The sequence below is a fragment of the Acipenser ruthenus genome, chromosome 9 (assembly GCF_902713425.1).
Source record: "Acipenser ruthenus chromosome 9, fAciRut3.2 maternal haplotype, whole genome shotgun sequence".
In the NCBI taxonomy this organism is placed as follows: domain Eukaryota; kingdom Metazoa; phylum Chordata; class Actinopteri; order Acipenseriformes; family Acipenseridae; genus Acipenser; species Acipenser ruthenus.
In genome coordinates this window covers 17,280,747-17,291,399 of record NC_081197.1, presented here as the reverse complement: position 1 = coordinate 17,291,399, position 10,653 = coordinate 17,280,747, and the positions used below count along the sequence as shown (strand labels likewise).

The following is a 10,653-nucleotide window of genomic DNA, read 5'->3' as shown; positions in this document are numbered from 1 at the left end:
AACTGGTACAGATTGTTAAACCTCTTATGGTTAGATACGGCAAGAGGCTAAATAAAAATAGCTTTTTAATGGGATAACAAACTGTAGAGATTATAAAAGGAAAGGTCATAACATCTAACGGAACACATACGCACAGTATTAAAAGTGGCCACTTTTAATACTTTAAAATATATTATATGGGTAAGTTACATTCCAGTATATATGCAACTTTTGATGGGAAGAAACATTGGAGTATATGTCCTGTGATTTTACACTGATCTTACACAACTGTCGTGGTCAAAGGCATTCATAGCGTCATTGGTTTGTTAATCCATTGGTGGGATTTCTATTTCTGGCACGTCAGTGTTCCATACAGTTTTAAAACAGATTTTAAATATATAAGACGGTTTTTATAAGCCAAATTGGAAAGCAATATGAAGATTTTCTTCCTGATAAGAGTACAATGAAGATAGAGTAATACTATAGAGTATACACACACTAAAAATTGTATATTATTGTGAAATTGTATCTGACCAAACATTTTACATGTACGTTTACTGCCAAGTTGGGATAAAAGGATCAACCGCATTACAAAAAAAAGCAATGTAACAAAAAGGATCAGCTCAACTTAAAATAGTCCAGAGTGTGTGCCCAGTGAAGAAGTGGTAAGTGACAATTTTCCAAACAGGCAAAGTTCAAACATTCATATTGTGACATTGAGTATAATACCGGTCTGAAGATTGCAGTTGGACTGAGGCAACTTGAAATGATGTCATGAAAAACAGAAAAAAGACAACTGGAAACCAAATAACCGAAAGACACATGGATGAGAAATTTTGTTAAGCTGTTCAATTCTACCTTTAAGCTATTCTAATAATAATTAACATGCAGTTAGTCGGTTTAACACAGCGTACAAAGACAAACGCAGTTAAAACAGCAATTTATGTGTATTGAACTGTTGATGGCTGTAAGCCTGCAATCTCTTTTTAGTAAATCCATCAGAGCCTAATGAGATTACAGTTAAGAGTTACAAGACCAAGCTCTGTCTCTACTGTGAGAGATAGCAAGCGAGTGCTTAAGCAGCTGCAGTATACTCGAGGAAACCATTTAATTAAATTGTGATCCTGGCTTAGAGGGGTAGTAACTAAGTTTAAAATCCACTTTCCTACCCTTAACTAGCTTTAATGCCATGTTCACTTCAGTGTCTCCCCTCCTTTTGTTTTTAGTTTATTCTTAGCATTTCCGATTGTAAATTTTAAACTACAAGACCATTTACGTGGAAATGATATTGGTGTATAAAGTGATACTAAAAAAAAATAAAGCACAAAACCCAGCATATTGTTTACCTTGTATGGTTTTATATTATATGTAAAGAAAGACACTGCTCTATAGTCGTTTTAATGTTTTAAATACTTACTAAATCCTGCAAAAACCTTTACTTCTGTTTTTTCTTAAATATTTTTTATCCCAACATCCTTACATTTTTTTTGTTCTTTTTACACTTGAACGGAGAAGCGATGTGACAAACCTGGCCCCCTGCTCCCACGAGGAAGCGGACACCCGCCTCCTCCTACATGTGTCAGATGCTGTACAGAAAGGGTGCAGGAAAGCATATGTGCACACAGTAGATACTGACGTGTGGTGCTGACAATCGCCACGTTCAACCAGACCAAGCCTGACGATCTGTGGGTGGCGCTTGGTACTGGATCAAATTTCCGGTATATAGCTGTCCATGAACTGGCTGCTGTGATGGATCCCAGGATTTGTGCCACTCTCCCTGTCTTCCATGCATTCACAGGGTGTGACACTGTCTCTCCGTTTGGGGGAGAGGCAAGAAGACTGGGACACATGGAATGGTTTCCCAGAGGCTACCGAGGCATTCGAAGACCTCCTACTCATACAAAGTGACATCAGTGACTCAACCATGTCAGTACTGGAGTGGTTTGTGGTGTTGCTCTCTGACCGCACAAGTGTCACCATGAAGGTCAATGGAGCCAGGAAGCAACTGTTCATGCAGAAGTCAAGGAGCCTGGAGAACATACCACCAACACAGGCAGCACTCAAGCAGCACATCAGACGGGCTAGCTACCAAGCCAACTACTGGAAACAGGCCCTAACTCCTGACCCTGAGCTCCAAGCCCGTCAGACTGGGGCTGGAGGAAGGACACCACAGGGTGGCAACCACTGTGGACCACCCTTCCAGAAGCATCACAGTCGTGCAATGAACTCATTCACTGTGGGTGTAGGAAGGGATGCACTGGGCAATGCAAATGTGTCAAGGCCATCCTCAAGTGTACTGCCCCCTGCTCTTGTTCTGGAGAATGTTAGCACTAAGCTAGTACTCAGATCATTACTCAGACCTACCAGTTCCTCAACTCTCTGCATCTAATAAGTATCTGTGTGACATCTAATGTACATGTAGACACCACATTTATAATAAAATGGTTTATGTGTGGCATTCATTACAACTTCCCAATTGGACAGCACATTTGAGCCCTGAGTGAGGTCATTGACCTCTCAAGGTCAACAGAGGTGATTTCACATATGAAAATAGTGTTCCAAGACACAGAACTGCACATAAATCTTATGTAATCTATCATGTTGTTATGACACATGGTGTTAAAATAGCAAATAACAACAATGGTACAAATTGTACCTGAATGAGTGATTAATAAAGCTTTGAAATCCATTTCGTATTTCCCTAATGTAGTTGTGCTAAAGATCTCTTGGCTCTTTCCCAGTACTTTAGTGTACTAATGCAGATACAGTATGCAGAATTATTATTGTGTGAATACAAAGCAGTTATGCTACCTAATCACGTCCTTTGCTGAAAGTCAGAAAAGGGTCAGTGATAAGGTTGTTAATAAGAGGTAAGAAATTTGATTTAACGTCTTAGGTTATCAGTCCTTTAAGAAACAGTCGTGTGAAATAAGCTTAACCTGTGCCAAGCTAAGATTTAAAATTATGAACCTCAAAGAACACTTCCTTGAATAGCCCTGTTTGTCCGTCAGCATGTGATATAACTAGAGCCCAATACAGGTCTTACATAACATATAAAATGTGTAACATGTTTTGATAAAAAAAAAAAAGATTTTCGGATAAGATTTTTGAGCATTGTATAATGTGCACATTTGCAATTGTAAGTCCACTTTCTCTACCTTGAAGTGCAAAGAAAACATTATCTGAGCGGAATAAAACAAAAGTAATGGAATAAAACAATACAGTTATTTACAGTAATTTCAGGAAAATATGTTATAATTAAGTAGTTTTATTTCTCTTTGCACTTGATTAGCAAAAATAGCGCAAATGTAAAAGACATGGCTTTGATTCTCAGGGGTAGGTGTACTAAAGTGTTGCGGCTGTCACAATAGTCGCAAAGCCATTGTAAACGATTTGGAAGTCCAGGGTAAAATGTACTTAACAAGCGCAATGCTGTTTGCGGCTTTTTAGGGAATGCTTTGTGGCAGCAGTTTATTTTTTGCGGTTCAACCTCAGATGAATATGTAATTATGGGCGTTCCTGCATAAATTCACAAAAATGGGGTGGGGTGGAAATGAGGGCTCTCAAATATTATAATGAGATGTACGAAAGCTGCCGACAATTGTGACACTTATAATTGCATCAATTTGTAAGTTTTTAACAGTCACAATTGTTGCTGGCATTTCCCAGTCTGCTTTTTCTTGTGTGTTGCCAGTCATGCTCAATGCATTTTTGTGTTAACACCCAAATACCTATTTTTCTCTAAAAGCAGGGTGTACTTACAAGCCTTGAAAACAAATTTTCATGACATTTCTGGTTTCCCCCAATGTGCTGGGCACAATAGACTGCACACATGTGCTGCTAACCCCTCCAGCTCATTCTGAGCATCTGTATAGGAATAGTAAACACATCTATTCTATTAATGTGCAGGAGGTTTGGAATTGTGCGCAATTTAGCATTGCACCCTGGCTAATTTAAATAAAAACTGACAGTATACATTTGGCTCATAGGCTACTGATGATAATATGAATTAGTGGTATAATGCAAAATTTGTTGCTGGTCCCTTGAAATTCGTATTAACGAGAATTGACTGTCCTCCTGTAAGTATCATAACTTATCAATGTGGCACCATGATCTGTTTTGTGTTAATTGTCTAGGCTACTAAGTACTAAAACCCGCTAAAATTATTTAGTTTCAATTTAAAATAATCTTTGATTTGCATTGTACACCAATGTGTACAATGTAGCAGCATGATTTATTTTGTGTTACCAGTAGCCTATAAGCTAAACCAAAGGTGTGCAGCCAAACTTTTATCACGGGCCGCATATCCAGAAAACTAGTTTAACCTAATGTGTATAGCGGGCCATACATTACTAAATAATCTGAGTTTAACCCTTAGCTGCAATATACATATTATATATATATATATATATATATATATATATATATATATATATATATATATATATATATATATATATATATGCCTCACAGCTCCAGCATCCTGGGTTCAATTCCAGCCTCAGGGGTCTGTCTGTGTGGAGTTTGCATGTTCTCCCCGTGTTCGTGTGGGTTTTCTCCAGGTACTCCAGTTTCCTCCCACAGTCCAAAGACATGCTGGCTAGGAGGAGTGGCCTCTCTAAATTGCCCCTTAGTTACCCTGTGATGGACTGGCAACCCAGCCAGGGTGTGTTCCTGCCTACAGCACCTGTCATTCAAAGCACCTACTTTGAAATTAGCAGGTTAAGGTGTAGGTAAGCTTTTGCTATAGGTATACGGTGACAGTTACTAGTTTGATTTGAAAATGGGGCGCAAGAGGAAAACACCTAATGAATATTGTGCACAATACCCTGATGGATATCTGAAGTCTCCGCAGCAGGACAAAGTGGGCCTGTCTGCCCTACCGTCCAGTGACTCTGAGTCCAGCTGTGCTGAAGCAGGAGATGGGTGGAGCTCAGACTCCAAATAACAAGTGCAAGTTAGGTCTGTTCAACTACCTAATGTTTTGTTCTGTGCATATTATTTTTTACTCATAAATGTATGCTATAAAAGTCTGTGAAATACATTTGTATATGCTGTGTTTTCTAGACCATTTGAGACCATTTTTTAATTTGTGTATGATCTGTATCTTTACAAGGTATAGCTCTGCTGTGAGTAGCAAGCCTAAATATATTTATAAGTGAAATGGAATTAATACACTGGGCCGCAGTCAGGGGATAAACGGGTTGGGTCAGCGGGTTGAGTGTCCCTGGGCTAAATTAAAAATAAAGTGCACTAGGCATTCATTTGATTTTACTACTGCACTGTATACTGTATAGGCCTACTGTAAATTTTACATAATGTAATGTGTAGCCTACCCAAAATACATTAGTATTATTTCAGTGCAATGATTCCTACATTTGTAGTGTGTTAGGTATATCGGTGGCACCAAAGTGTAGGAAATGAGATATACATGTACCTTATTTGAGTTGAGCATCATATAGAACCCGGATTCCCTCGACAATAATCAACATTCACACTTGTTTGAAATCCAAAACAAGACTTTATTTAAGAATAAAAATGATGCACAATTAATCTAATATTACAGAAAGGAAAGCCTATTGATTAGAGATATTCGTGAATAGTATACAGCTCATTGATTCCTTAGTCACACAAAGTGGTCTACTTTGCATTAGTATTTTCAATACTCGTTTCTCGTTTTAATCAATCATATTTTATAACAAAATGCACAAGAATTAATTCAACTTCCTATTCAGAACTGAATGCAACATTCCAGTAACTAATTTATGAAATTACCAAACTGGTATGTACCAAACTGATATGTTATCAACCTCAATTCATTCTCAAATTATCTGCATTTATTAGGCAACTCCTTTGAATTACACATTTCAACAACAAAATACTGTACATTTCTTGCACACTCCAAAACAGGAAGTTATATTCTATTCCTAGAATAATGTATCCACTGACTTGATAGCATTAGCTACAGTTAATTTCTCGAGTCATAAAATGTTTTATATTTGATATGTTGATACTTATCGATTTTCAACAAATAAGTCATTCTTCTTAGAGTGATGAGAACACTGCAATTTCTCCTATCTCTCTGGATCTGAAGATCCACCGAAAGAAAAGATGGTTGTCCTTGAAGAAGACATTGTATTGCGTCGGCTCTCAACAAAACAGCTGTTGATTTCCAAAAGTTTTGCAACCTTATCTGAAGGTTTCCAACTGGAAATAGTTCAGTTGATCAGACATAACACACAATTCAAAGAATGTGTTACAATTAAAAAGCTTTTCATAATCCTACAGTAGCGCCTCGCTAAACCAGACATGTTGGTGTCAGGTTTAAAAAAAATACATTAAAATTGCTCAATGTGTAGCGGAAAGTGCAGTCAAATGAGGGTGTGGCTGGATACTGAAATGCACAGTTTGAAACAATTTGAGAAACTTGCAAGTTAATATTTTTTATCTTAGGAGGCAGTGTGGTCCAGTGGTTAAAGTCTAGGGCTCCTAACCAGAAGGTCACCAGTTCAAATCCCAACTCTGCCACTGACTGACTCACTGTGTGACCCTGAGCAAGTCCTTGTGCTCCATCCTGCGGATGAGATGTTAAATCAATGTCCTATCGTAACTGACTTTGCATATAATGCACAGTTCACAGCCTACCTCTGTAAAGCGCTTTGTGATGGTGGTTCACTATGAAAGGCGCTATATAAAGATGATATTATTATTATTATTATTATTATTATTATTATTATTATTATTATATTCTCCCATCTCTTGGTCAGAGGTAGACAAATGCATCTTTGTGATGCTGGGTCGTAAAAAATCCTTTGCATAATCACGAACTGGGATCTCTGCACAGGCAATTCTGGCAGACTTTAATGAGAAACAGGCACGGGTGAGTTTCTTCCCTTAGCCCGTACAAAAGAATTGCAACAAGAACACTTTTACAAACTACATCAACTTTTCGATAGAAACATTGTCGGTGAAGTTGGGGGCTCCACTATAGAATCCGATGGGATTAAATTGCCTTTCATTATTTATTCAAAAAAATGTTGCACGATTCTCGCAATGCTAGAGATCTCGCCAAGAGGACAGAACAAATATTTAAATTAGTATATTGCGGTTCTCTTCATTAACATATTTTATCTCAGTACAACAAAATGTTTACTTTGCAAATTGTCACAACGAAAATACAAATTGCGGTATGTTTTCTCAGCAAATGGCCCATCTTGGTACATCTACACCTCAGTGCTTTTTACACAAGCATTGTCAGTTACCACGTAAGCTACGGTGATAACAAATATAAAAAAGGCATTTACTCCACCTAGTGGCAAGCCAAAGAATTTTACAAGCAATAATATCCATACAAGTTTCTGAGAGCTATATAAAAATGCACAATGCTTACATTTTCAGATGAAAATACCGTCAGTTAAAAGTGGTGTAAAATTTATGCTATTTTTCTTTATAAATGCCAAAATATAATTTGCATATATTTTTGTAAAACAAATATATAAATAAATAACTTGTAGTGAGCAGAAAGTTATTATGGAACTGTGAACGTGTGGGCTGTGCAGTGCGTAGTGAAAAGGTGATGCAGGTGCTCCAGACAAGGACAAACACAAAGTTCATGGTTCAAGTTCTTTATTTTCCTTGACGAGGGTTTAAATAATAAAGCTGGCTACCCAGCAATGGGTACTGCCAGCACCAAAACATGGGGTTGTAGTCCCAAAATAATAATTACAAAACCACAGACACAACACAAACACAGACAGGTCTCTGGACTGTGCGTGCTCTTAGTGCAGGTGCGGTGCTGGAAACAGTGATGCTTGTTAAGTGCAGTTGCGGTGAAGTCTGGATGAATCGCTGGCCCCAGGCTGCAGCTCCCAGATCCGTGCTGAATCAGTCTGACCAAGACAAAACACACACGTTTGCAAATAAAACAAAACACTTAACTCGGGTTCCGAACAGCCCTCGTTTCCTCCCATCAACCTCAACAAAGGAACTGATTACGGCGACATGTACCCCTAAAGTACCCTCAGCCCCACTGCCTCCGATAGCTAGTTCAATCACGTCTCCTCCAATTCATGAATGAAACTTTGCTTACCTTACTAGGGCGATGATTCCTGGTACCTTGACGCCATCCCTTTCCTGAATGGCCGGCTTCCGACTGCCCCCGGAATGAACTGCCCAACCATTCAGTACGGGGCACGCAATTCCTGCTGTACAATGCTCTCACAGATTGTTGATTCAGAGCAATTTGCTCTCTGTCACAGGAACCTATACAGAAATAATGGGTGTTTTTTTCCTATTCTTTGGGACAAATCCACTGAGTGTTTGCTCCACCTTACTGTAGATACAAGCTATTCATGTTTATAAAGTGAGAATAAACATCTTAGGGTATATTTTTTAACACAGCATCACCCTACAAGATTGTTACCTACTAGTTTTAGAAAATGAACCTTTTTTGTCATTAAATTGTTTTTATACCTAACTTGAGTCTCGTCTTACTACTGCAACCGATTCACCGATCAGGACGACCGGAGATTAAAGGACACTGTCAAGCCAATAGCCTTATTTGACCTCCCAAACCTAAGCTATATATTTTACCAAGCTACCGAACCCTGGAGTGGTTGCTTCAGCACGTTGACGTGCACTAACACCAACTGTCTGGCACTGCCCTTGATCTTGGTCTAAATCACATATTAATTAAAGACTAATACATTAACTTCAACAACACAAGAAGTAAATAATAGTATTGCAGTACTGACTAGGACATTCAATTTAGAAATGGAAATGGAACATAATTCAGACAAAGTCAAGTCTTTCTCCACCTGTTAACGAAATTAACTACAATATGTACATTATCAAATGTACTAACGTGATGTTGATGATACAGGTTGAAGATATGCTAAAGTACATGCTATCTGTGATCTGATCACTGAATCTATGTTCACTGATTTAAAAAATCACTTGTGGGTTAATAATGTCAAATCATCATAGATAGCAAGCAGTGTGATAGAAGCTACATTAAACTATGAACACACAAGAGTCAATAGCATGCAGTTTTTTTTTTTTTATTAAGTGTTCATATTAATGTTACCATTTTCATAAGACAAGCCATATTTAGATTTTTTTTTTTTGGTCAGTGCTCAGCCAAAACAGGTGTATATAAAACATGTGCACTTTTATTAGCAAAACAGAAACAAAAACAAACAAAAGATTTAAACAAACACAAATCAAGACCGGACCCAAACTGCCATCTCGGTGCCTCAGCTGTAAGCACAACCTACTGCTCTCAGCCTGTTCCCTAAACTAACTCCCAAACAAAGGATCTCTTTATATTCCATGTGGCTGGGGCTTGATTGATGACCAATTATTCAATCAAGACCCAGCCACATTCCACACATGTTTGGTAGGAATGGCATTAACTATAATTTAGAGTGTTCAAATATTTAAACTTTAATTACACAACAACACGACACTATTTACACGTGCATGCATATATATATATATATATATATATATATATATATATATATAACTATATTATTGCCATTCCTTTTACTATAAGACACTGAAGTTTACTTTAGTATTTCTCTATACAGAAAGCAGTTCATTTTGTTTTAAGTTCCACAAAAGCATTTTAAGATATATGAACATAATATGCATTCTATTTTATCAGAGAATTTTTTTTCTCACAAAGCACCACCACAACATATGCCAAAGCCTTTTTAAAGCACATAGCAATAATGATTATAGTTATTAGGGTAACAATGCTTTCAAATATAGCCTTTTATGTGATTAAAGCCAGGCAGGTTGAAAAACACAGCTAAACATTTTCTCTTTCAAAACACTTTCAAAGAACAGCTTTTTTGGTAACAAAATGGTTTTAAACCAAATAAAAAAAACAAGAAGAATTTGGTGCTTGACACTAAGAAATTAAAAATAAATCAATCATTTAAAAGTATGGTTAAAATGGGTTCCTAGCATATTTAAAAACAGTTAATATATATATATATATATATATATATATATATATATATATATATATATATATATATATATATATATATGACTATATATATATAAAACCAGTCACTTAAATAACTGAGAAGGCATTTAACAAACTGTCAGCAGATAGCAAAATGGTGATATGAATTTGCATAAAATGGCTGTTAGGGAACCGACAGGAAGCCTGAAACATTCACACAAATAGTCAACTGATCCCAAGTGACTTCACCATTTCACTATCTGCCACCAGTTAGCTTTTTCTATCTGTCTACCACATTTACAAACAAAAATAAAATAAAAATATAATGTTAAAAGTTGTCTCCAGATTTTGTTCCCTATTTCAACAATAGTTTATGTCTTTTATGAAACAGGATCTTGAATTCAGTGTGGACGAGGAATGACAAGTCTTAATTCTCTCCTGTGCCGTGACCATTCACCTGAAAAATAAGAATTATATCATGAGGAATGTATTTTCACCTAATTTTATTTCATTCTGCTTCTTACCACCACCTCGATACAAACACATCACTGTGGAATCAGCTTACAATATTCCCATTTATTTTGATTTTCAATTCCATTTTCAGACAATCAGCTAATAATTTCATTGTTTTATGTTTTTTTTGTGAATAACGCTATTCGTGTTTTCCTAATTTAAGTCAACCAGCTGTTAAAGAGTTA

At 36.9% G+C, this 10,653-nt stretch overlaps 1 protein-coding gene across 4 annotated transcripts in view; it reads right to left on the bottom strand.

Moving 5' to 3' along the window:
• Window positions 1–9,066: 9,066 nt before the first annotated feature.
• The window catches only part of LOC117407331 (leukocyte surface antigen CD47-like), a 29,839-nt gene continuing 28,252 nt past the window's right edge, over window positions 9,067–10,653 (bottom strand). For all 4 annotated transcript variants that reach the window (XR_009329601.1, XM_059031286.1, XM_059031285.1 and 1 more), the window contains one exon: window positions 9,067–10,412. Coding sequence is in view for 2 of the 4 variants with exons in the window: in XM_059031285.1 (XP_058887268.1) it covers window positions 10,383–10,412 (30 nt within the window). In the remaining 2 variants the exon portion in view is untranslated. The remainder of the gene's footprint in view (window positions 10,413–10,653) is intronic.